This window comes from the organism of the source record quoted next, unplaced genomic scaffold (genome assembly GCF_019419815.1).
Source record: "Pyrus x bretschneideri cultivar Hongxiangsu unplaced genomic scaffold, Pyrus_bretschneideri_v1 Contig33, whole genome shotgun sequence".
NCBI classification, from domain to species: domain Eukaryota; kingdom Viridiplantae; phylum Streptophyta; class Magnoliopsida; order Rosales; family Rosaceae; genus Pyrus; species Pyrus x bretschneideri.
In genome coordinates, this window is record NW_025999646.1 from 2223145 (window position 1) to 2251028 (window position 27884).

At 37.9% G+C, this 27884-nt stretch overlaps 3 protein-coding genes and 1 pseudogene across 6 annotated transcripts; 3 read left to right on the forward strand and 1 right to left on the reverse strand.

The window, feature by feature from the left end:
- Positions 1–1098: 1098 nt before the first annotated feature.
- Positions 1099–8187, forward strand: LOC103944215 (DNA-directed RNA polymerase II subunit RPB2). Its single transcript, XM_009354647.3, is given in 24 exon segments — positions 1099–1526; positions 2066–2287; positions 2378–2668; positions 2764–2961; positions 3048–3199; positions 3277–3397; positions 3481–3525; positions 3604–3814; positions 4246–4322; positions 4423–4530; positions 4614–4730; positions 5007–5162; positions 5241–5345; positions 5453–5578; positions 5666–5743; positions 5843–5938; positions 6037–6152; positions 6235–6304; positions 6388–6441; positions 6534–6680; positions 6769–6975; positions 6977–7069; positions 7163–7585; positions 7706–8187. Coding segments are annotated over 24 exon segments (3582 nt in total). The 5' UTR covers positions 1099–1277; the 3' UTR covers positions 7826–8187.
- Positions 8188–8732: 545 nt separating this feature from the next.
- LOC103944216 (protein LOL2) lies at positions 8733–11137 on the forward strand. The gene is given in 5 exon segments (XM_009354648.3): positions 8733–8779; positions 8781–8896; positions 9450–9557; positions 10192–10301; positions 10743–11137. Coding segments are annotated over 5 exon segments (438 nt in total). The 5' UTR covers positions 8733–8747; the 3' UTR covers positions 10815–11137.
- Positions 11138–11412: 275 nt separating this feature from the next.
- Positions 11413–13067, reverse strand: LOC125480436 (annotated as a pseudogene).
- Positions 13068–24272: 11205 nt separating this feature from the next.
- On the forward strand, positions 24273–26783 carry LOC103944218 (E3 ubiquitin-protein ligase RMA1H1-like). 4 transcript variants are annotated; one of them, XM_048591309.1, is made up of 3 exons: positions 24283–24489; positions 25814–25846; positions 25942–26783. In XM_048591309.1, exons 2-3 carry the CDS (start codon positions 25844–25846, stop codon positions 26656–26658), a joined length of 720 nt encoding a protein of 239 aa, XP_048447266.1. In that variant the 5' UTR covers positions 24283–24489; positions 25814–25843; the 3' UTR covers positions 26659–26783. The 4 variants fall into 4 exon arrangements, with proteins under 4 accessions (XP_048447265.1, XP_048447266.1, XP_048447267.1 ...); XM_048591310.1 differs by having other exon boundaries at positions 25822–25846; XM_048591308.1 differs by having other exon boundaries at positions 24273–24489; positions 25814–26783.
- Positions 26784–27884: the final 1101 nt, after the last annotated feature.

The window sequence follows — 27884 nt, forward strand, 5'->3', positions numbered from 1 at the left end:
AGGATTGAGGCGTGCCAGAAGTGATGTTTACAATTGAACGTGATTGACCAATGTCTAGTTTACTAGGGTTGGTTTTACTTTTGTCCTAATCTACACGAGTCTTCAAAGCCTAAAGAATTGAAATAGTAAAAGTGAAGGAAATTTGTCAAGGAACCTATAACTTGGTTAAGTAAGAATATTTATCTTTACTTTGATGCTTATATCAAAAGACAAGTGAACAAAATGAGAGTATAATGAGAAGGAAATTCTAGATATGCTAAAAGCCAATAAAAATACGAGTCATTCAATAGTGTTTTGACTGTTTTGCTCTCATTTTACTGCTTTTTCCTCTTATTTTTTTAAGTGCTGATGTTTCTATCCCATTGTCTTATCCCTCTATTTACTTTGATATAATATCTTTTTTACCAAATTGCAATAAAATTCATCAAAAACTAGAATTTAGATCAATAGACGAAGTAAGATTCAAGTTTGGTAATGAACGGGGGTGAAAGCTAGCTCAAAAATATATTATTACAGACAAGGCGAGTCCTAGTGACTCTTAACATATCATCAAATAAACAAATCTTAATTCATTTAGACGGATTTTCAAAATATTAATATCCAAGATTCATAATATAGCTCCAATTAACAAAGCCATCCGCAATCATGTTTTTCTCCTAATACACATGAATCAATTCACAACCTCCAATCCGTCTCATAAACTGTCTGTAGTAATCAATATGTTGCCAAGAGGGTGAAAACCGGTATTAGTCATATCAGTGACTAGATGAACCATCAAGGCCACATCCATCTCAAAACACTAAGTTTGAAATTAGTATCACACATCAAATATCAGAATACTTCCCCCATGAGGAGTAGTTAGTGTATTTTATTTTCAATCGTCGAATCAGATGAATTGAGAAAGAATAATGAAAAATTAACAAAAATATGTGAAAAGTAAAAATAAGTGTTTCTTTTAGGTTTCGTGTGCGTGCGTTTATTCCACTACGAGAGTCAACGTCGTTTTTCTGTCTTACGACCGAAACCGCCTCAATCTTTATGTCGTTTTTTATCCAACCGAACCACCTCTCTACCTCCTTGTCCAAAACGCATAAACCAAATAAAATCTCACTTCACTCGACGTTTCCAACTCTGCAATCCACCCCGTAAAGTCTCCTCCGAACGCCAACGGCGAAGAAGCTCCGCTAGCACTATCAAACGACCCCGTTCAATCGGACGCAGGGAACCAAACCAGACCTAGACCTAGGGTTTCGAATCCCAATCCGCCACCGTAGATCATGGAGGAGGAGCACGAGTACGACGATCAGCAGTACATGGAGGACGACGACGAAGACGAAATCACGCAGGAGGACGCGTGGGCCGTCATCTCCGCTTACTTCGAGGAGAAGGGCTTGGTGCGCCAGCAGCTCGACTCGTTCGACGAGTTCATTCAGAACACAATGCAGGAGATTGTCGACGAGTCTGCCGATATTGAGATTCGGCCTGAGTCGCAGCACAACCCTGGGCACCAGCCCGATTTCGCCGAGGTAGGGTTTCCTCCCGGGAAATTATGGGTGTGAAATTGCCTGCGTTTTCTCTAGTGAAACAAACAGGGGTTTTAGGGCTGGTTTTGCCAATGGGTTTTAGGGCTGGTTTTGCCAATGGTAGAACTTCTATTAAATGGTATTGTTGTTAACGAATTCAAGCTTCCTAATTTTTGTAGTTTTAGGGGTTATACTTGGTGCACAAAACCACAAACTTATAAGCAATTGGGAGCTAGGGTTTTATTCTCACAGAGTCACAGTTGATTTCTTCGTTATGAAACGAAAGGAGAATTTGAAGCATTCTTTGGAGCTTTAATACTGTTGTATTCAAGCAAATGGTATCGTCATTAAATAATCCGAGCTTTGTAGTTTCGATGAATTTAAGGGTAATAGTTGGTGCAAAAAACTAAAATTGGATAAGCAATTGGGAGCTAGGATATCTTTATGCCAGTTAATTATTTAGTACAAAATGAAAGTAGAATTTGGAGCATTTGTCATGGTTATGTTGTTTGGAGCTTTAACACTGTTGGGTTGGATTACAGACTGTATGCAAGATTAGCTTTGGTCAGATTTATTTGAGTAAGCCCATGATGACCGAATCTGATGGAGAAACTGCAACCTTATTTCCCAAAGCTGCAAGGCTGAGAAATCTGACGTACTCAGCACCCTTGTATGTGGATGTCTCAAAGAGGATGATAAAGAAAGGACACGATGGCGAAGAACTCACCGAGACCCAGGATTTCACCAAAGTATTCATTGGGAAGGTGTGTAATGTGATTATTTCAATAACGATGGATGAGTTTAACACTGCCAGTCAACAACTTGGTTGAATTTGTTTTGTTGCGTATTATCAGGTTCCTATAATGCTTCGGTCTAGTTATTGCACACTGTACCAGAATTCAGAGAAAGATTTAACTGAGCTGGGAGAGTGTCCATACGATCAAGGTGGATATTTTATTATAAATGGGAGTGAAAAGGTTCTTATTGCTCAAGAGAAGATGAGTACCAATCATGTCTATGTGTTCAAGAAGAGGCAGCCGAACAAGTATGCCTATGTGGCTGAAGTTCGGTCTATGGCGGAGTCTCAAAACAGGCCGCCCAGTACCATGTTTGTTCGGATGCTTGCCCGGACTAGTTCTAAAGGGGTAATGAAACTGATTGTGGCAGTATTGTTTATTTTTGTCCATGTAGTGTCTGCTTTTTGTTTTCATTTTGTTTGTTTGCATTTGTATTATTGCAGGGTTCTTCGGGACAGTATATCAAAGCTACACTTCCTTATATTAAAGGGGAAATTCCTATTATTATCGTTTTCCGGGCTCTTGGGTTTGTTGCCGATAAAGACATCCTCGAGCACATATGTTATGACTTTTCTGATACTCAAATGATGGAGTTGCTCAGACCTTCTTTGGAAGAAGCATTTGTGATTCAGAATCAACAGGTGTTTTATCTATTTCATGGTTTGATATCTACAAGTTTCTCAAATTCTTTTTAGCATGTGGCTTATTATTCTATTTTCTGCTACAGGTTGCACTAGATTATATTGGAAAGAGAGGTGCAAATGTTGGTGTAAGTAGAGACAAGAGAATCAAGTATGCGAAAGAGATTCTACAAAAGGAAATGCTTCCACACGTTGGTGTTGGAGAATTTTGTGAGACAAAGAAAGCTTACTATTTTGGGTAGGTTTTTAGGATATGCATTAGCATCCAGTTGGATTTTGAATTGTTAACTAAATATGCATTTGCGCTTGTTCCAGATATATCGTTCACAGGCTTCTACTCTGTGCACTTGGTCGGAGGCCAGAGGATGACAGGGATCATTATGGTAACAAGCGGCTTGATCTTGCTGGTCCCTTACTTGGAGGCTTGTTTAGAAATGTATGTGTTTTTAGTGGAAGTTAGAGGTTGTATGAATTTTTACCATTATGTTGTTGACCATGGAACTGTTTATGTAATCGCAGCTATTCAGGAAGTTGACTAAGGATGTGAGAGCTTATGCACAGAAGGTTATTTACATGAACCCTGAATTTATTAGATTTCTATTTTATTTGGGTTTTTACTTACATATTTAATGCATGTTGCAGTGTGTTGACAATGGAAAGGATCTTAATCTGCAATTTGCCATCAAAGCTAAAACCATCACGAGTGGCCTCAAATATTCACTTGCCACTGGAAACTGGGGACAAGCAAATGCAGCTGGTACAAGGGCTGGAGTGTCGCAGGTGTTAAATCGTTTGACATACGCATCCACCCTCTCACACTTGAGAAGACTGAATTCTCCAATAGGGCGTGAAGGTAAAACCACTTTCTGCTTTCTGGCTTCTGCTGTGTTTTGCACTGTTATGTTTCAAATGTAAGGGCTTTGGATCAACCCTCTCTTCACCAATCCTCTCCCACTCAAATGACTGAATCAACCTTCCTAATGCCAGTCCAGTCAACCTGTTTGCTAGCCCAGCGCTAGGGCATCCTCGTCTTCCAGCCCCATATGCAATTAGCTTACATCCTCCTCCTTCATCACTCCATCCCTCACACCACTCCGACCTAAACTTTGTAGCGTCCTCTCACATCTCAGGGTCCTTATGGTTATAAGGTCTTTGGATTGCAGTTATAAGCCTCATCTGTGGTGTAAGGTCAAAACCTGTAGCGTCTATTTTTTCCCAATCATCTTATTGCTACTGCTATCTGTGGTCCCGTCCTTCCCTTGAACTAAAGGTTTCTTTTTTCAGGGAAATTGGCTAAACCACGTCAGCTGCATAATTCGCAATGGGGAATGATGTGCCCAGCTGAAACACCTGAAGGCCAAGTGAGTATCACATTTTAAAAGTTCTAAGTCTGCAAGTTACCTTGAGAAACCCTTTCATTCTGTACATGGCACTTAAATCTTAGTTTGTCTGTTAAACCAGGCGTGCGGGCTTGTCAAGAATCTTGCATTGATGGTATACATAACGGTAGGATCAGCTGCATATCCAATCTTGGAATTTTTGGAAGAATGGGGTACAGAAAACTTTGAGGTTTGTTCTATTAGTTGTAATGGATTCTGATCTGTGCTTTCTTTATTTCTTTAGTTTAACAAGCATCTTTATCTTGGCTGTAGGAAATTTCTCCTGCGGTTATACCCCAAGCTACAAAAATTTTTGTGAACGGCTGTTGGGTTGGAATCCATCGTGATCCTGAAATGTTGGTGAGAACATTAAGAAAGCTAAGGCGACGGGTGAGTATCTCTTTTATTTATTTCTTTAAAATTGTAAATTTGGGTAGATATGTGCCAAAAGAACAATGCTCAATCTGCAACATTCAAAACATTGGCTTTTTAATCAGAGTCTATATTTTTTCCCCATTCTTTTCTTCCTCTTTTCCTTTTCACCTTGTGCTTTGGTCTTACTGCCCAATCTTATAGCATGTGCTTATAACCATTCTGACTAGTAACTTTCCACGTTCAAATGTCACAATAAATGTTACAGATGCTGATTACTCTGTACTTGTGCAGGTTGATGTCAACACTGAAGTTGGGGTTGTGAGGGATATCCGTCTGAAAGAATTGCGGATATATACTGACTATGGCCGTTGCAGTCGTCCATTATTCATTGTGGACAAACAGAGGCTTCTCATAAAGAAGGGAGATATTCATGCATTGCAGCAGAGGGTGAGCTAGCAGAAATCTTCTATTTAATTTCTTTTGAACTTCCAATGTTTACATCAATCTACCCTTATATTCTTTCAGGAAAGCCCTGAAGATGCTGGTTGGCATGACCTTGTAGCGAAGGGATATATTGAATATATTGACACTGAAGAAGAGGAGACTACAATGATTTCCATGACAATTAATGTTAGTAGTTCTTTCTGGAAAAATTCATCTGGGTTTTATTTGGATTATAAAGAGACGTGTAGAAGCTGTAGGGATTCATGATTCAATTTGGAAAAACTTGTGCGCAGGATCTTGTCCAGGCAAGACTCAATCCTGAGGAGGCATATTCGGACACTTATACACATTGTGAAATCCACCCATCACTTATTTTGGGTGTTTGTGCTTCTATTATACCATTTCCTGATCATAATCAGGTGATTTTGTTGTACAGGTGAATTTAATGTGTTTGATATGTTATTAAGTTATTATTTCATATATTTATTAGCTATTGTTGTGATCAGTCTCCACGTAATACGTATCAATCTGCTATGGGGAAGCAAGCTATGGGGATTTATGTCACCAATTATCAGTTCCGGATGGTATAATTTGGTTCCCACGTGTAACTAATTATTTTTTCTTCTATTGTATTGTTGAGCGTTACAGTTGATTAATGAGAAACTTCTTGTTGCTTCACTCAGGATACATTGGCGTATGTTTTATACTACCCTCAGAAACCGCTTGTCACCACACGAGCCATGGAGCATCTCCACTTCCGGCAGCTTCCCGCTGGCATCGTAAGTATTTAACTTTTGTTTTACTATTCCTCTCTCTTTTTGCTTTTCTAACTAAAGTCTGATGATGAATGTTTTCTTTGTCTTCCATTCCACATCAGAATGCTATTGTTGCCATTTCTTGTTATTCCGGTTATAACCAGGAAGATTCTGTCATTATGAATCAATCCTCTGTGGACCGTGGATTCTTCCGGTCACTATTCTTCCGATCTTATAGGTCAGTTTATCTGTAACAGCTATTTTGAATACAATCATTTATTTTCCTATAATGTTGCATCAATAACTTTTTCCCATCACAGGGACGAGGAGAAAAAGATGGGGACCCTTGTCAAAGAGGATTTTGGGCGTCCTGACAGAGCAAATACTATGGTGAGAATTTCAATTTTTAGCTTATGTTTCCAATGGTGCTGCTCATGTAGTATTGGACGCTATGCTAAGGTTTGAGTTTACAGGGTATGCGACATGGTTCTTATGACAAATTGGATGATGATGGTCTTGCTCCTCCTGTAAGTATATGTATATTTCTATTACTACGATTTTTTGTCAGACTATACCCTGAAATAAAGATGAACTAATTAAGTTCTCTTTGATACTTTAGGGAACTAGAGTTTCAGGTGAGGATGTCATCATAGGAAAGACCACACCCATGGCTCAGGACGAGGCTCCAGGGCAAGCGAGTTCGCGTTACACACGGCGTGACCACAGCATAAGCTTGCGCCACAGTGAAACCGGCATAGTTGATCAGGTTAGTTTTCATTTCAGTTCCCTCTCCCCTCTGCTTGCAGCTCTACTGCCTTCTTATCACAAGACTGGCATTTACTTTGTGTTTGTAGGTTCTACTGACGACCAATGCCGATGGGTTGCGGTTTGTCAAAGTAAGGGTGAGGTCTGTCAGAATACCACAGATTGGTGACAAATTCAGTAGCAGACATGGACAGAAAGGGACAGTGGGCATGACTTATACGCAGGAAGACATGCCATGGACTGTGGAAGGGGTCACACCCGATATAATCGTGAACCCACACGCTATTCCGTCTCGCTATGACAATTGGTCAGCTGATCGAGTGTATCATGGGGAAGGTTGCAGCTCACATGGGAAAGGAAGGAGATGCTACTCCTTTTACAGATGTGACGGTGAGTTGCACTTTCTCGTGAATTGAAACGTTTCTTTAGTTGCTTCTTTTGTTTTCCCTGGAAATTCTCACGTCTTATTATTTTCTTTGTTAGGTGGACAATATCAGTAAAGCTCTTCACAGTTGTGGTTATCAAATGCGTGGATTCGAGACCATGTATAATGGTCACACGGGCAGGCGGCTCAGTGCTATGATATTCCTTGGCCCCACATATTACCAAAGACTGAAGCACATGGTCGACGACAAGATCCATTCACGTGGACGGGGCCCAGTGCAGATCCTCACAAGGCAGCCTGCTGAGGGACGGTCTCGTGATGGTGGTCTACGATTTGGAGAAATGGAACGAGATTGCATGATTGCCCATGGTGCTGCTCACTTTCTGAAAGAAAGATTGTTCGACCAGAGTGATGCATATAGGGTTCATGTCTGCGAGCGTTGTGGGTTAATAGCTATTGCAAATCTCAAGAAGAATTCGTTTGAGTGCAGGGGTTGCAAGAACAAAACTGACATTGTTCAGGTACATCAATCTCTCTCTCATACGATACATGAATTCATGCCTACAGTTATAATATTGCTCTGATCCCGTTCTTACGGTAAGAGGTTAATGCTATCTGCTGCTTGTCTTATGTTCATGTAGGTTTACATTCCTTATGCCTGCAAGCTGCTATTCCAAGAGCTCATGTCGATGGCCATAGCGCCAAGAATGCTCACAAAGGACATAAAGCCGGCCAAAAACCAAAAGAAGAAAGGAGGCTGATATAGTTGAAGTTGATTGCGAAAACAGATACGTCCTTTGTTTTCCGATTCTTCGTCTAAACAAGCATGGAGTTGATGAATAGAGGCTTTACCACCATAATAATAGATACACGCCAGAGTTTCAAGAGGTCGAAGGCGACTCAGAAGTTCATCGGTTTCTGCCTCGGGCGGATTGGAAGACATTCATCAGAATCAGTAGATGTATTTTCATCGGATTCGAATGGCTTTGTGTTTGGAATCGGTTCAAACCTATTGTTTTCGTGTCGTTTTAAGTGGAGAGTTGGAACCTCCTAATTGTAATTTTTCTGTAGTTCCATCACATGAAATCATATAAATAAATACATAACATTTTGTGCGAGTAAATGTGTATTTTCCCAAGGTGTGCGACATGATCATTAAGCTAGGACTGGAAAAAAATACCCGAAAGAACTGAACTCGATCCAAACCTAGCCCTGTAATTTTTCTTGATAATCTTTTCTCAATCATTTTCAACGATTTTTACTCTCTATGGTCGGAATTCCTCTATCATTAAGATGTTTTAGGTGAATAAGGATGATAGGCTTGTATGTTTCCTTGAATGTGATATATATGTTTTGATACAAGCGAGATTTTACTATAAATTTTCATCTAAAATTGGTAAAGGAAATAAAATTTTGAATTTGAGCAGCAAATCTTAACGTTAGCGAAACTAATGTCCCTTTCAGTCTAGTTAACGGAGTGAGGTAATATGAGATATAACGGATGAGTTTAAGATAGATTGAAACAAAATAGACGTGTAGAAAGTAAAATAATTTATCAGGGAAAAAATAACAGTGAGAAAAATAATGTATCAATCCAGTACGATCAAAATACGGCAACAAATCTACCTCTTAATTCAAGGTCAGCATTTAAGTTAATGTTGGCCGCCAGAACGACATCGTATCATGACACGTCGTTTTCTGCAACCCGCCGTTTGTGCCAAGCAACAGCAAGAGAGAGGCACATAGGAGAAGGATGGATAGCAAAGTGGAGGTAGACGAAGCGCCGCAGCCGGAGCTCCAATCCACCGCCGCACAGCCATCACCGCCTTCGGGTGAGTCAGTCAGCCTCTTTCCGTTTTAGATTCGTATCAATTGGGTTTTTCTTCTTCTTGGAAAAGCGAAAAGGTTTTTGGATTCTTCATTGTATTGTATGTGATTATGATTAGCATTTAGCAACTGCAACTGGGTTGGGTTCACATTTAATTTTAAAGGTTACCCAATAGGGCGCATATATGCGTAGCCAGGTTGGCTACAGCGGATGTGCTTTCTTTATGCAACCGAATTCGAATCCTTCCCCAGTAGTTTAGATTTAAGGTAGAATATCGCTTGTATCGACCAAAAAAAAAGTTACCCACTTGGCCTTGTCGCAAAAGTCTCTTATCTTTCTATTGTAGGAATGGAAAGTGAATAATTCAATGGAATTGGATTCCTTCCCTCCAAATCCCCTCCTGTCCGGACGTTGACGTGGTTTGATTGTGACCGTTCAAATAAGAAGGGATTGGAGGGGAGGGGGATTTGGAAGAATGTTCTTTAGAGCCTTTCATTTCATTGTGGGGTTAATAAATAGTGCAAGGTTTTCTCACATGGTGTGTGATTGTGATGTAGAAATAGCTCAAATGGTTTGTGGCTCTTGCCGCCGCCTGCTTAAGTATCCACGAGGAGCCAGACATGTCGAATGCTCGTGCTGTCAGACAGTCAACTTTGTTTTAGAAGGTTCTTCTCTCTTCCTTCACTTTGATACTTAGAGTAGCTAATAAGTTAAGCTTCTATATGTCTTGTTCTCACCTTTTTTCTTAGTTTTCGATAATTTATGATGATTTTCTATATCTTGCGCTAAAAGATATGGCGGCAATGCAAAAAGGGAAAGAGAGGTTGCAGTGGCATTGAAATTCCTACAAATAAGCCATACGTGAAGCTAAAGCACGACCTAAACTAACCTCAAAAAGGAAAATTTCGCAATAACACTCTAACAGATATGATCGGATGATCGGATCTTTTGAGTTGATTGAGCCCTCCAGTGCCTCACTCAATGTGATTTCCGCAGTCCATACGCAATGTGCAATACTTGGGTTCTACGCCAAAACTTCCGATGGACTTAAAATTGAGTCATGGACTTAGGTTGTTGAAGTTGGCTTCAAGTGCAATATGCTTATGAGAACAAAATTTGTCTTTCGCCCCGTACGCTCCTCATCACTGAATTGCGAGTAATTTATAATTCTATTGCTTCTCTTGTAGATTGATAGATTTCAGTTACCAGAGCCTTCGAGCCTATTCTCTGTGTAGTAACGTGTCATTTTCTCTTCTGCAAATGTATGTTCTAGTTTCTAATGGATTCTTTTTTTATCAGCTCATCAGGTTGGACAAGTTAAATGTGGTAGTTGTGCAGTGTTGCTGATGTACCCATATGGAGCGGCGTCCGTCAGGTGTTCCTCTTGCAATTTTGTGACAGAAGTTGGAGTAAGTAAACAATTTACTTGAAAAAGTAAAATAGTTACGTATGTGCTCTAGACATATCGGAGCCATTCATTTATGTATGTTGCGATTGTAATCCATTTGTAAGAGGTAGCATTCGGAACAATATTCCGGGATAATCACTAAGTTATGTCGTTATACTTCTCGCATGTTTCCCTAAGTATAAGTTTTGGATTTGTAGACTTCACAATTGGTATGATGCGATGAGGAAAGTTATATTTTTAGTCAGTGAGCATATAGTGGTGGTTGTACTTTCATGGAGTTGTTTCGTTGGTAGTAGTCAATATAGTATCATTACGAGGGAGAATAAGAAGAAAAGCACTTTTGAGATAAGTTGTCTGTCATTTGTATAGTTATTGCAAGTAGATTAGAATGCAATTGCTTTTGTTTCATTTGTGTGATTGTATGTGAAATGTTTCTTTGTAGGAACACAACAAGCGCCCGCCATGGTCCGTCCAACAGGGGCAATCACCAGCTCCTCCTAATCCTGCTCACTAAACTGCTCATGCGAGTGAGGCAGTCCGGAAATTGTTACTAGCATCCGAAGCTTGGCAGTACTCTGCCTTATATTGCCGTTGCATGGATTGGGGAAGAACGAAGGGCTTACACCAGAACTGGTTGATTTGATCTTCGCAGGAAAGGATCTTCTTGGTACGATCGACAATGAACAACTCTTCTCCAAATTTAATTTGCGACTGTATATGAAGTTAAACTGCTGAGCCATAATGAGCTGTTTCGGACGAAAATGTAACGAGACGGATTTGACATTATGTTCGCTAAACTATTTGAGAGAAATGATATGTTGTGTGACAACCAACAAAGATCACTGATCTCTAAAATTTTACTATGCTTAGGGTGCAAGCAATTCCCATGACGAAGAGAGAAGCATTCTCGAAAGTCATGGGAAATTATAGTACAACGGTACTAACGGACATTAACATCAATTTCGGTTCACTACCATAGCGAAACTGAGAAAACTACGCAGAACCATGTACTATATCATATTGAAAGTAATAACAAACGTAACACCTCGGGTTAACGGAGATTTAACGGCTGAATATTTGTAGCACTGCCCTTTTGAACTCTGAAGTGATCTTCAATCATCAGCCGGGATGTCCTCGTCGGAACCATTGTCCAAAAACGAACCAAGAGTCTTTCTCAGAACGCTGAAAGTTCTGTCGTCCTGTGATTGCAAACAGAAGAACAAATCTTGTTTTGATACATGTTTGCACAGAGAGAGAGAGAGAGAGAGAGAGAGAGGTACCTGCTTCTTCTTTTTCAGTGACTCTTCCGGTTTGGCAATTTTATCAGCGCAACCTTTCTCATGCTCAGAAATCAAACTCATTTCTCTCTTCCCTGACATCAACCCGCCGGAACATTAGCAATATCCGATTCCTACTTCACGGTAAGGAGAGAGAGTTTTCTTTTGCTTACTCAATTGTTCATATCGTGCGCAGAGCCTTTCCTTCTCTTCTTCGTACTTCGAAATAATTCCTGTCTAACAACTTCCACAGTTAGTAATCAACAAAGACCAACAGCGGTCATTTGCATTGTTCTCTCTCCCTACGTTTTGGATATAGCTCAACAGAAGCATTTCCTTTGCCAAAACCGAACAATAATGCCCAACAACATCGAGGGTCTACACATAGATTCATGATTATATGATTGCAAGACCTATACTGCGGTTCGGGTATGATCTTTAATTTCACTTTTATAGGAAAAAGGAGATGAGAATGCTTCGTTGAATGTATGTCCATATGAGATATGACAAGATTAAGAATGAGAATTTCCGAGGTAGAGTAGGAGTGGATGTTGAAGATAAGATAAGAGAAAATCGGATAAGATGGTTTGGACATATGAACTGAAGACCTACCAATGCTCCGGTTAAAAGATGCGATTATAAGACCGAGACTCAAGGCAAAGGGGGTAGAGAAAGACTTAGGAAGACTTGGAAAGAGACTAAGAAAAAACATGGAGTACTTGGAGCTTACGGAAGACTTGGCGCAAAACCGAGCGTAATGGTGTTCTAGAATTCATATAGCCGGCCCCAATTAGTGAGATAAGGCGTTTTGTTGTACAGGAAAACGGAGAGAGACCACAGAACTACATATAAAGTAAACCTCCTATCCACGAACCAAAAAGTATGTAGAAACATAAGTCAGTTTCTGATAGTTAACCTAGTCGCACTACCTTTCTCTCAGATACTGTGACCAGATTATATCGACTTGAATTTTTATACTACGAACTACGAAGACAAAACCGATGCAAGGAGTGATGCTGATTGGATCATATACTGTATGCCAAGAACTGACCTAGGCCTACAGATGGTTTGCTTGATCCTTTCAAAACTTTTCATAAACTGCTTGGAACTTGATAGCTTCAGTCTTCAAGCAGTTCTCACACTGCATACATAAAATCAAATTAATCAGAACAATAAATTAGGGCATTACACAATGCCTTCCAACATAACAACTACATATTCAAAAATTTCGTGCCGGATCACCAGTCGTTTTTTCCACAGCTCTTCGAAAGGGATTTAGCGAAACTTTGCCTTAAAAGTAACGAAAACAAAATGTACCCGATTAGTTCACTTGTTGCGAAGAAACCATTGATGTGAAAAATTTGAAAGAAGAAGAATCGATGAATCGGGAAATCGTACTTGGAGAGGTCGAGGTCGAGATCGAAGTGATCGGAATTCGCTATCCACGGCTCGGTCCTGCGCTTTTTGTTGCTCGCTTTGGCGGTCAACATTGTTGTCAGCGTTTGGAGCTTGAGGATTTTGGTTCGAAGGTTGATGAAGGTCGTTTGAGTCACTGGGTGAGATTCTCCCGCGCATTCAAATTTGGTGCTCTTTACACTAGCGAGTTGCGACTGATAAGTGGGCCAGGCCTTAACTCACTTTTGGGCTATAATAAGTGGGCCAAATAATAAGAAAACAAATTTTTTTAAGAACTTTAACGAAAAACTTCCGGTACTATTTATTTTAACGAAAAACCGTATTTTTACACTAAAAAGTCAATCCTGGTACTATTCACTTTATCCTTTATTTTGTCCTTATCGTTAAAACTCAAAGTTTTTAAATTATTTTCATTAATTTTCCTTTTTTTTTTTCCCTTTGAAAATGACTGTATAGTAGCATTTAAGCATTAAACATTTAGTGAGTTAATATTGTCCTAACTACCAATTACATGAAGCAACCTCGTAATATGAATCGATTCTATGTTTTTATTTTCGAGTCATTCTTACAGAATTTCACTTAAATCATAATCGTTCAGTCATTTGTTAATAACCGAAAGATTTATTTAAGATCTAGTTCAAGGACGATCGAGCCATTGAAAATAAGTTCTTCCAATTCCATATTTTACTTACAAAAATGATGTGAGTCGGCCTACAAGCAAGCACGAACCCATGAGGGAAATGACGCTTGCTACAATCATTGGTTTTGAAAAAATTTACGCACGTCATAAATTGTAAGTTGATTTATTCAATTATCGTGAATACTCTTCTCAATTTGAATGCATGTATAATACTTCATTGAGTACCTAAAACATGAAATATCCAAAAGAATGATTATTGTTGTATTAACTTACTAATTGATTTTTACCAAAAAAATAACTTACTAATTGATTAATTCTTGAGTGTCGATTAATTATTTATGTTAAATATTAAACGTTGTGAATATGAGGACTTGGAATGGTCGATATCGGCAAGTCAATAACTCACTCTTAGAGTCATGGGTCCCGATGTCCAAGCGAATTAGCATCCGAGTCCCTATATATAAACCATCGGTAGTCAATTTAGCTAAAAATATGGAAAGCAAAAAGGAATCCGATTTCAAATTGTAGATTTGGTATCTAGTCTGGTCCACCTTTGATCTAAAGTCTATAGACTCTCGTAAATCCCTCCTCCCACCCCCCAGCCCCCACCACCCCCCTACTTGTGTACTTAAAGAGGATTGTCGGTACTTGAAATAACATTGTAACAGTACTTCAATCAATAACATATTGTAGAAAACTTAATTAAGAATCATAATGTTGGATAATGCATCAACCTATAATGTATTATTTGGTCCCAAGTTGATTAGATTCTAAAGGTTTTTTTTAACTAAAATGGTCCTGAGATTGTCACAACTTTTTATTTTGGTAATTGAGATTTAAAACTGATAGAAGTGGTTTCTAGGATTGTCCACAATCAATCACTTCGGTCATTAAGTGAAAATTTTCCATTGAATTGAAGAAACCACTAGTTCAAGTGGAGGGGTTGATTTGACAAAAATACTCTCAGTTTAACGGAGATTTTTTACTGAATAACCAAAATGATTGACGGTGAATAATATTAGGATCACTTATATTAATTTTAAATCTGAAAGACCCAAATGAGGAGTTATGCTAATTTTAGAGACTAGTTTGGCTAAAAAGCTTATTCTAAAACTTCTTCAAGGACTAAATCGAAAGTTATTAGTTCGTTGCTGATTTTCAATTTAGTCTAAACCCTAAAAGTTCATCATGCATTCCTATTAAAGACAATCGAGAGAGAACTTGTTGTTCAAGGGCTTTTTTAGATAGATTTTTAAGCGTGATCGTTACAGATGACTATACCAACAAAATATTATTACTTTATTTTTTACCGTATTCCGTATAGACGTGGATGATAAGATTGATAAAACATGAACAGTAAATTCATACATTTTTTATAATAATAAATGAATAATATTATATGACAGAATGACATTCATGATAAAAAGCTCATCGACTCGTTAACATCATCTCTAGAATAATTCCATAAAATGACAGTTGTGGTTGTTCAATTTCCGTCGCATTGCGCAAATAGTGGGACATCTATGAAGCTCTCTGCTGACCTTTGCCTTGGGGCAGGCAGTCATTTCGTATAAACATACTGTGGCTAATTTTCTTTCAATATTTCTTTGGCCGTATGTGCTGTGTGGTGACTTGAGAAATTATTTATTTGTACCCCCGGTGTAATAATTTATCTTTCTCTCGTTTTTACAAAGATCGTCACAAAACTCTTTTTTTTTTTTAATAAATCAGTTGGTGATTTCGTCACGACAATTTATTCTTTTAGAGTCAAAAAGAGTCATAGAGGCATTTCAGCCTTTCTCAGGCCACCATCGTGTGATTCACCAGTACCAAGAATCGAATGCATGACGTGTCTTGTGAAATATGACTGAGAATTCGTCACCAACCATTGAGTCATCATGCGGTGGTTAGATAGTAACAAAAGTTGGCTACAAATATTTTAACAAAAAGAATGTGCTTTTCCAATGTGAGAATGTGATGACAAAGTCTCAATTATTGAGGGGCCAAACCATGCAAGAACTTATAAGAAGTTTAGGTATTTCTTATATTGTCAATTAGTTTTATGATGAAACCTTAAATTTCTTCATGTTATCAGAGCAGATTAGCATATGTGTGAACCCCAAAAGACCACATGTAAGAAGTTGGATTACTTTCCATATTGTTAATTGGTATTGCGAATTAGTTTTATGATGGGAGATATTGAGTGTTTGATTACAACAATAGTGAGAGTTTGAAAGAATATTTAATTTATAGGTGTTACATTGGGCCACATCAGTGGTCAATAAAAATTAGGTACTCAAAGTGAGTATCAAAGTATTATTCTTTATTTCAACTCAATGCGTTCTATGTGAAACTCTCATCGCTCTTTTTAAAATTTAGTATAAATTTCCGTTGTATTTAAAAAGAAAATAAAAAATCAATTCTAAAACTTCACAAGCATCGTCCATTAAAGGCCGGTATAGCTACGGAACTTGCGGCGGGATTTCATACACAATAAAATAATTATAGAGGCACTGAATAATTAAGAAATTATACTATTATTCAGTCACTGTAATTCTCACCTACAATTGTTAGAGTTTCCCAACTAAGAAACCCTGATTGAGATTTCTTTGATACGATTTTTGATGTGTATATGCATCAATTCATTTGGCTGGTTGTCAGCCATGGATTTGGATCCTCTCCTGAACCTAAGGTGAGAATCCTCCTGATCAAGAAGTATGGGCCGTTGGATGAATATTCAATGACTACAAACAGGGGATCCTTTTAAAGTTATAATAAATTTAGCAGTTGAATTTTCATCCAACGGCCCACACTCATTAATCAGAAGAATCCTCACCTTAAGCTCAGGAGAGGATCCAAATCCGTCAGCCATCACCTTGTTGGTTACTAACCTTCTCCAACAATTTAACCATTCTGACCTTTTAAAGCTCTAGATTTTCTAACCTTTTCTAATCAAGAGTTCATTATAAAACTAATTCTTCATCACCAAATCCCTCTTATTAAATTCATCAATTCTAAGCAAAAATTCAGAAGGGATCCTTTCCGGATCCCTTTCCACCTAATCCACTAACTTTGGAATCTGAGCCATTGAAATTTGATCTAACGGCTACAAACAAGAGCCCCTTTAAAAGTTATAATAACTATAGCTATTAAATCAAATTTCAACAGCTCGAATCCTGAACTTGGTGGATTAGATGGAAAGGGATCCGGAGATGATCCCTTTCCCAAAAATTCATACAACTTATACTACGACACATAATATATGTAGTAGGTAGGTACTGCAGATGGTTTATTCAGACTAGATACATTTTTTGATCAAGTTTTAGTAGTTTCAGTCTCGTGAAAGGGAGAGGAGAGAAACCCATTAAAAAAGAAAAATTAATTCATCACCGTAGGATATACATCTAATGGCCAGAATCAGTTGATCCGTCGAATTTGGACAGAAAAGTCTAGAGAGGATCCGAGTCTGAATTTTCAGACATTATTCTGCCAAACTTACATGCACTCTTAATGGCTAGATAGGCAGTCGGGGAGTGTTTACAAGTCCTCCAAACCACGAGGTGAGAAAACTGGGTATATACCATCTTTTAGTAATTACTTGAATTGCGATTTTTTAACTTTCAATTCCACTTTTGGTTCTAAAAGCACTTTAAGCATTTTTTTTTCAGGATTCATTTGCATTTTTATTAAAGATTGGTTCAAAAAACGCTGTTATCAAAAATGTTTTCAATCATTTTGAAAACACTTCCACACGAGACTTAAGAACATAGTTGAATTTATATAAGTGTTGCAAGTTGGCATGTGCATGCATGCGTTAGAAAAAAACAAAGACTCGCGACAAACGCACACATTGTTTGCAGATGTGTACAAGATAGAAGAAGTGCACTTGACTTTTAATGCTTCAAACTTTTGCTAGCTTGGGAACTCTGCGTGTGTGACTCAAGTACTTCACCTTTCTCGTGGATTTCTGTCCACCACGAGGAAAAAAAAGGGGATGAGAGACCAAGAACAAAATAAGCTATGATTCATGTGGAAGGACAATTCTCCACCACCAGGTGAGGCATGTGCATGAGAATTCTATGTGTGCATACACCAAAAGAACAAAAAGATCAACTTTCCTGTATTTGACTTGACTCAGCAACCTTCCTATTAGGTTAGGCTCGAGAGAGAACCTTTTAGAGACGAAAGATATGGAAAAGACGAGTACTAGTCTAAAAATTAATCAAGTATTTCAGTTATAAGTTCTTTTTTTTAATAACATTTGTATTTGTTGTCACCATCCAATGATGTTTCAAGTGCGACTTGTGTGAATATCGGGAGCCGTTCTACTTATAAGGAGCTTGATGCCTAACCGTTATCGTTAGATTATCATGAATGCGATAAATTTATTGTAGCACTTTGTAAATATTTTTTCGTTTGTTGAGAATGAATCTAATATTGATAGAAGGAGCGACTTTGAATGAACTTATAAGTAAGGTAGACTACTCTTCATATGACCAATTGGTTTTACAGTGAAACTTCAACTCTCTTCATGGTATTAGAGTAGGTTATCCCACGTGTGAAGTCAAACAACCACACACGCTCCACATCATCCCACTGTGTTGTCCACGTGTTAGACTTGAAAATTCACCACACACTAAAGAGTGTAGAGAATGAATCTTATATTGATGGAATGACAATTCTCCACCATCTGTTGAGGCGTGGGCATGAGAATTGTATGTGTGCCTATACCAAAAGAACAAAAATCAACAAGTACTAGTCTAAAAATTAATCAAGTATTTTTTTTTAAATAAATTGTCTTCATTCTCGGATGATGTTTCAAATGTTGAAGACATTCTACTTGTAAGGAGCTTGATGTCTAATCGTTGTTGTGCATTAGATAACTTTGTTTCTGCTCTGTGGTCTTAATTGAATTTTATAAATATTCTATAGTTTGCCATTTTCTTTTTTTAATAAGTATTTAAATTATAGTAGATACTAGTTTAGATAAATTGGTTAGATCAGTATATTTTGTTCTTTGCACTCGAATTTAAATATCTCTTTATTTATTTAAAAAGAAAATATTTTGATTATGAATGTGTTCGGGTGATGATGCATGCAACAGGCATTATCTGCAAAATAGTACTTAGGTACTACTCGTACACTTACTTCTTGATTTGGCCAAATCAAAATATGTTATATGTTTCTTATTTTTTAAGGTTTAAGAAAATTAAATAATATGTCTATTATTCTTTAAAGCGATTAACAATTGTTAAAAATTCATTAGGCCATAATCAAAAAGTGAGTATATAAGATAGGGTGCATTTTAGATCACCACCTTCAAGTGATGGTAATGCTTAATATCCTATTTATTACTGTTATATGAGTTTAAATTTCGATATATGTGTAATGTATGAACACAAATCTCAAAATTTAAATTCATCTAACGGTAATAAATCGGATAATGAGTATTACCACCACTTAAAGGTGATGAGCAAAAATATTCCCATAGGGGATACTAATTTTTTTTTTTTTTATCAAAGATACTCACTAATGAGTATCTAGAGTAATGTTAGGTAGATTAAATTCGTAGACTAAATTTGGAAACAAAATAATTCTCACAAATAAAAAATAAATATGTTAATTAACACTTACAATCATTAAATTTCATGTCATTCGAATTACAAAATTTGGTCTATAAATTTAATATTCCTAACATTACCGAGTACCGAAGTATTATACTTGCCGTTATAGGCATGAGTTTAACAACACAAAAATGTCTGGTTGCGCCATGTGCACCACTTTGCTTTACAATTACTCTCCTTATCACAAAGTCGGGATGTCTTCTAGAAGGAGGGCCAGGGGAGCTTTCATCCAGTGCAATTCATCGGCTAAGTCTTCTAGAAGGAGGGCCGGGTAGGGAGCTTTCATCCCATGCAATTCATGCTTTCTCTGCAGTCTCATATATATATATATATGCCCTTTATGCAAAGGAAAATTTTTTTTTTTTTTTTTTTGGGAAAATTGGGGATTAGGTGTGGGACCTACTTCACATCGAACTTCAACGATCCGAACCGTTTATTTTGTAAGTCCCGTTTCATGGATCATCCTTACAAAAATTCAATTCAATCCGAAATCATTTGCCTATTTAATTATTAAGATAAAATTTCATTGTTTTTTATATAACAAAATTATTCGTTAATTTTTTTTAACTCAATTAGTACAAAAATTCAATTTAATCCGAAATCATTTGCCTATTTAATTATTAAGATAAAATTTCATTGTTTTTTATATAACAAAATTATTAGTTAATTTCTTTGAACTCAATTAGATATTTTTTACATTTCCGATTTGGCTAATACTTTGCAAAGGTGATCTATAAGATGCAACTTGAAAAATAGATAATTTTGATCGTTAAAGTTTGATGTGGTGTGAACTCTATAACTAATCTCTATTTAAAAAAAAAATGAAAATTCATTCACTTAAAGGTTTCTTATTTATATATGTATGTATGTATGTATGTATGTATGTATGTATGTTCCCGTTGCGTACTTTAATCTCACCAATACAATTTAATGTCCACTTCCCTTTCTCACATCACTGGTTTTTTCAAGGGGGCATGGGCTAACTAACATGACTCCACTACTTTATTGTGCTCCTTCGTGCCAGCCACATGTACAGTGATTCATAAATTATTTTTTATGAACCAATCATTTTGCATTTGGCACGTAAGGGCGGATTCAGGAAAATTTCCTCTCGAGAGCAAGATGAACCAGACAATTGCCCTTGGGCACCTACGTACACTGCCTCTACTTCTTTGAGGCATTTTTTATCTTCCTGCTATATGATAACCGTGCTCAAGGAAAATCTCATAGGAAGATTTGGACACCTTGTGTAACAAGGGGGCGGAGTCAACTACATTATACACCAGCTCCTACGTAGATTTTTCTACTGGGGGCAAATGTCCCTCTCGACAGGGGTGGATCTACCTTGAGGCAAGGTGGGTCAACTGACCCGTCATAACTTAAAAAGTTTATACGGAAGAGTTGGGTGTTACTCCTTGAAAAACTGAGATGTCCTTGAAAGTTGTCCGTTAATTGCTCGACAAATTGCCCCTATGGACACTAAGCAGACTAGCTGCTAGCCTCATGCCTTATGCGTTGCTATGGGCGTCTTTCGATATACTCACTCGGCATATGTTAACATTTGTCAGCATGCTCGCCCAACACCTATTGACATCAGTCAATATGTTCGCTCAAAGGCTGTTGGCATATGTCGACAGACATGTAATATGACTTGACAAATGACATCAGACCTACCAAAACTCTATGAAATGCCAATTTGCATAATCTTCCGTCCAAAAATTTTTGTGCACAACGCTATTCTCATTGACCCCACCCCGCAAAAAAGAAAATTTTGATACATCTGCCACTGCCTCTCGAGCTTAATCTGGTAGTTTCGTCATCCTATCTACACGTGTTAGTTATTCACATGAACGATTGTCATAAGCATTTACTATGGTATTCATAATGCATTATTAAAATAAACCACTCATGTTTCTTCAACGTCAGAGCTTCATTGTCTTCGCAAATGATGTTATGTATAGTTGTAGGCTGTCTATAAATATGTGAACCCAAAGAAAGAAAAAAAAACAATTTCATACGTGAGAGATAGATCTTTCACAAGCTGCGGCTCCCTTCCGGCTTCTAGAAGGGGACGGTGACGATGGGGAAAGCAGATGACAAAAGTAACGCAGTGAGGAAATTGTTCGACTTAGTTTAATTATTAAATATTATTTATCTTTGTTGTTATTTAATTTTTTATTCGCTAATCAGACAATAATTTATTGAACAAAGAATTTAAAAGGGACAATTATTTATCACTTCAACGGCATTACTTTAGTAAACTCTGTTGTGAATCATGTGAATTTGTGACTTTAGTGCCGTCATCGGACAGTAATTTCGTTTAATAATCCATTCGGTCATGTTACTTACTTGTCCTCCTGTGATTGGCTAAATTACAAAGCAAATATGTTTACGGTTCAATTTTGCTTATCACCATATTTATTCTGGTGAGATAAGTTTAAATTCTTTCAAATTTGTGTATATTTATTACACAAATTTTGAAATTTAAACTCAAAATAAAATGGTGATTATTACTGTCACTTGAGGATGGTAAGCAAAAATGCATCATAATGCAACAAAGGGTGGGTCCCTATAACGTTTATTGAATCAGGGTGAATTTTTGCTCTCCGTCCTCAAGTGAAGGTAATACTCACCACCTCACTTATTTGTGTATGTCCACTTCATAGATTTTGAAATGAATTGATACTATAATGATCTTCTAAGGCTTAAGTCGGAGTACAACATCGAACAACCGTGTTATGATACAACGATTATTTTATAGCATTTAAAATCAGAGTGACGAACATTACCATCACTTTATTTGTGGGATAGCAAAAATATTACCATGTGACTTGTTTGTAAAGGAGTAGGATTATCTCTCTTCCTAGTCTCCATCCCCTTCCCTCCCCTCCTAGTCTCCATCCCCTTCCCTTCCCTCCTATTTGAATGATTACAGTTAAATCACGTTAACATTTTGTGTTAATTTTTTAATAGCCAGAAGAAAACAAAAAATATTTTGTAAGAGAAAAGGAGAAAAGGGAATGAAAATAAGAGGACTCTGTTTATAAAACTCTAAAAGAAAAGTTAGAAACATGGGGACCGGCACCTTTGATTGTATTTGTTTTCACTTAAAGCCGCCTTTATTGTATGTGTACATTACTATTTTCTTTTTACTTTATGTCAATTTCATCATTATTATTGAATAAATTGGGCAGAGGTGTGGGATCCGGTTATATGGTCAAGGAGTAGGACAAAGGGCCTTCGTACACTACTTCCCAGATACTCGATGTGCTAATTAGGGCAATTGCAATCATTTAGTATTATGATTTGGTGATAATTTTTTTTTTAATTTATAAGTAAGAGATTTTAAATTCAATTTTCGTTAAAGATGAATTTAAATTACATTATTGATAGCCCATTGCGAGGCTATCTTCTCCTCTTCTCTTTAGTGTAGCTATATGGCAATTGAAAAATTCTTCGGTGTGTTCAATCATATCAACCAACTATATATTCTTACTCTAGAGTAATAATTTTTTTTTGTTATCTGTGAGTATAGTTATTTTGTTGAAAACAAATTTCTAAATCCGCCATTAATTAGTGTAAGCTAGCATAGAGCTTTTGTCACATCCCGCCCCGGGGGGACCACTTCCCGGCCCACTCTACCACCGTAGCACGATATTGTCCGCTTTGGGCCCCGACCATGCCCTCACGGTTTTGTTTCTGGGAACTCACACGAGAACTTCCCGATGGGTCACCCATCCTGGGAGTGCTCTCGCACGCTACTCGCTTAACTTCGAAGTTCCTATGGAACCCGAAACCAGTGAGCTCCCAAGAGGCCTTGTGCTAGGTAGGGATGGAATATACATATAAGGATCACTCCCCTGGACGATGTGGGATGTCACAATCCACCCCCCTTAGGGGCCCGACGTCCTCGTCGGCACACACGCGGCCAGGGTTAGGCTCTGATACCAAATTGTCACATCCCAGCCCGGGGGGGACCACTTCCCGGGCCCGCTCCACCACCGTAGCACGATATTGTCCGCTTTGGGCTTACCATTCCCTCACGGTTTTGTTTCTGGGAACTCACGAGCAACTTCCCAGTGGGTCACCCATCTTGGGAGTGCTCTCGCACGCTACTCGCTTAACTTCGAAGTTCCTATGGAACCCGAAGCCAGTGAGCTCCCAAAAGGCCTCGTGCTAGGTAGGGATGGGAATATACATATAAGGATCACTCCCCTGGGCGATGTGGGATGTCACAGCTTTCTTAAGCACTTATTGTCATTAAGTTGGCAAAAATGGAGAAACTTGAGGTACCATAGACAATTACCAAGCCACAAGCAACCCTCGGCCGGGGGGACCGTTTGATACGCCCTGCAATTTGTACTTGAATTTATTTTGTACCTGCTTGTATTAGTCTCCCACAACCCTTTCATAGATTGAACTGCTCTCATTTCGCTCGCCTTCGTTTTTTTTTTTTTTTCCTTTCTATTTTATATTATTTTCATTTAGTTTGTTTTCATGTCTCCTTTGTTGTACTTTAGTTTTCTCTAATAAATTTTGGGTGTCATTGGTGTTTAAATGGATAGGAGTTGTCTATTTAGGACTAGGTTCTTTCATTTTGATTATGCGAAATTGCAAATGAAGTGTAGGCAACTATAATTGTACAATGACTTGACCTCGAAATTTCTCTCCTACCTAATTCATCGTTACCTTAGGTATTGTCTTTGAGAAAAAACCTATATCCGTTTAGTAAAAACTATATATATAAAATCTTTTAATTTAGTTTTATTTTTATAACACACACATGGTTGCACTACATACAACACAAGAATATCTACCTGTCTATATTTTGCCAACTTCTTATTAAAAAAAAAAAAAAAAAAGAGTCCAACTTTTGACCAGTTTACATTTACCGAATCCTGACCCCGAAAATACGGCATTTACCAAATTATTATCCGAAGACAAAATCCGTATATACCTACAAAAATCTAAACTCACGCGCGCACCAAGCAGTGGAAGGCGGAACTTGAGAATTGAGATGCACAGTAATTACTGGATTTGTCTATAAAAGCAGGACGAACGAAACGGCTACCCCCTCCTCCTGATCAAAGCTCTCTCTGCTAAAAATCGCCATTAAAGCTCGAATTGCAAATTCTCGAAGATACCCAGAAAGAAAGATTGAAGCTTTGGTGGAAGGAAGCTCTCAAGGATTGAAAACGATTGCTGTGCCGATCTTCTGAGTTTCTATTCACTGTACGTTTGTCAAGAAATTTTTCCTTTTTTAGCTGCATTTGTTCCTGAACTGCACCTTGATTTTTTTCTGTTAAGATGAAAAAACTTGAAGGGGACGTTGAAATCCGTGTGAAATTTGTGGGTTTTGGGTTTTGTGGGGATGGTGGTGTGTTTTGGTTTGTTGAGCCGCAGATCTAGCCTTGTTTCTGCTTTCGGTTTCATCACTGTTTGGATTTTTGGGTTTGTTTGGTTGCTGGGAAACTGGTTTGGGGGAAGACAAAATGGAAATGCTTGGGAAGTTTGTTTCTTTGGGAAACAATTCTCAAGCATTTGCCTTTATCCAACACAACAAAGGGGTGGTTTTTTTTTTATTTTTTTTATGGGGGTGTGGATATGGTGCCAGAAGATTGAATGCTTGGTTTACATTAATCTGACACTATGTTGTAAGCCAAGAGATATGTGAGGTTTATGGGGTTTTCTGTGAGTCAATCCTGTTCAATTTTATGATAGTTTTGTGAGAAGTGGTTTCTAAGTGCATGTTGAGCTTGATGAAACTTGGTTTTACCTGTTTAGGGGCATGTAAGTGTGCATCTTCGTGTTTTCGAAGTTTATAGTGTGTGGTTCTACCCGTATTCTATTATGATTTTCTCTGATTGTTGTAGCTGGAGGGTTTCCCCACAATTTGAGGGTGTAGTGAGATGTATACCCTCAAACAAGGCTGATCAGCTAAGTGTTATATCAAAATGAGGTCGGTTTAATCCCTCATTTCATACCTGTGTCTGCTATAGAGCCGGGTTGGTAGAATATCCCGAAAGCGTTGTTGTTTAATTTTGTGTTGTGCTTGATGGAGGGTTCGGGATCGGTTCAGTTTCCTTGTCAGTAGGCATTTTTTCCTTCACTGTTCTACAGCAATTTAGATTCCTCTATGTCCTTCATTAAGCTGAGGAATTCTTGCAGCTAATCAATTTGGTTGGATGTCAACTCAAACATAACTGTCTGTGTTAGGTAGAATGGTGAGTGTGAACTTGGTTGAGAGATGTGCGGGTATAACAGTTTCCGGTGACAAAAGCGGGTAGCATTCTTGATCCGGTGCAGATTTTTGGATCACTCGGATTTATTAAGTGAAACTTTTTTTCCATGTTTCCTTTAATCTGCAGCCATATATGTTATGTGAACCTATATGAATGGATTGAAACTCCCAGGTGCTATGACCATTGTATCTAATTGGTTTCATTTGTCTCTCACAACGTGGTGGTGCACTGCTATATTATTTTAACTTTTTCCTCTCTCGCAAGCATTTGTCTTGTCTTCCATTTGTTAATTTTCAGTCTGATTGTTTTGCAAGGTCATCAGATGAGGGACCTTCAAAATACTCATGGTACTGAACTGGTTTCATTTATCTTATCTTTTGCAGTACTGGTGAAAAAAAAAAAACAAACAAAAATTAAAAGAACCGAAAAAATGGCCTTGCAGCAATACTTTGCACACGAATGCAGATCCGTATCGGGGGCAGCAACAGATTCAGAAAGTTCCAAAGGTGGCTATGACTGCAACATCTGCTTAGAATTTGCGCACGAGCCAGTGGTCACCTTCTGCGGCCATCTGTTTTGCTGGCCTTGCATCTACAAATGGCTTCACGTTCAGAGTGCCTCCCTTGCCTCCGATGAGTGCCCTCAGTGTCCTGTTTGCAAGGCTGATATATCGCACACCACCGTGGTCCCACTTTACGGCCGGGGCCAAACAACTTCTGAACCTGAGCTTGAAGGAAAGATGACACTCTACAGGGGAATGGTAATACCGCCCAGACCATCAGCATGTGATGTGCAAGCTCTCATATCTAGCAGCTCTCAGACCGTCCAGCAACTTCCATATCGTAACCCTTATCAGAACCAACAATATAACCCTCAATCATACGGCAGTTTTGGGGAACATCCTTCCTCGCCACTCCTTGACCTCGGAGGCACTGCAATGGCGGGTATCCACCATCCGGCGGCTGGTGTATTTGGAGAAATGGTTTATGCAAGGGTGTTCGGAAACTCAGAGAGCTTATATGCGTACCCGAATTCGTATCACCGAACGGGAAGTAGTAGTCCAAGGCTCAGGAGGCAGGAGATGCAGGCAGACAAGTCACTAAACAGAATATCTATTTTCCTCTTCTGTTGCTTACTTTTGTGCCTTCTTGTCTTCTGAAGTTCAGAGATTAGGTCATTCTCCTTCTCTGCCATTTTGTTACTGTATAATTAACGCTTGTGAACTTAGATAGATGAAATTAGATGTGAAATATAAGAGGTATTAATGATGCTAGAAATTTCTAACGGCTGGATGTGCGTTGAAATTTTTTAGAAAGTTCCATGATCAAATCATATTATGTTGTATGGATTTTAGTTTAAACCAAAGTATAAGTTATTATAGATGATCATAACAGATATAGAGCTCGTTTGGAAATGTTTTTAAAATGATTGAAAACGTTTTAGGTGAAAATATTTTTAAAACTAATATTTAGTAAAAATTCAAGTGGCCACTTAAGCTCATCATAATTTCCCAAATTGTTAGCATAACAAACAAAACTTAGGCCACTGGGCTCCAAGGGGGAGCCCGATTTGGCAGGAATCCACGGCACAGACCAGAGCTATATAACGCAAAGTTGACGTCAATCATAATTTAAATTATTATTAATAATTTTATACAAAAACCTTAAAAAACATTAAAAAAAATTTCCTATAAATACCTAACCATGCTTAAAATCATATTCGAAAATAAAAATAAAAATATTTTTCATTATTTTATTAAAAAATAATGATAATATTTTAGTCCCAATAACTCGGGCTATCCACTTTATAAATGAAAATGCACTTAGGCTATTCACTTGAGGCTATTGAGCTGCCTATGACCCAAGGAGGCTTTTAGGGATGGAAGTGCTGTAATAAGTGCTTTTGGGAAGGAGGGCGTCCATCCTGTATGGCCGACAATTATTTCACGGCGGGTCTGTTTTAAGCCAACTTGGTCACACAAATCTGAGCTTTTACCATAAGTGCTTTTACCAGTCCAAACAGCCAGTCAAGCTCTATTTATTGCGTTTGCTGAAGTGCTGATACATTTGAATGAACATAACAGTATACATTTGAAGCCAGTCAAGCGTAATCCATACACTCTTTTTTCATTTTTCACACATTATTTGTTAATTTATATCATTTGATTTTCTTCAATTCATTCGATCCGATGGCCGAAAATTAAAAAAATGTGTGAAAAGTAAAAAATAGTGTGTGGATAGCACACCCTAAATCAATGATTTCAACAATAAGAAGATAGAGGGAACAAGAAACGAAACATTGCTTAACTCATTATCGAGAAATCGCAGTTTGACACATATAGACAAATATCTCGGTAAAATTACAAAATGAAAAATTTACTTGTCT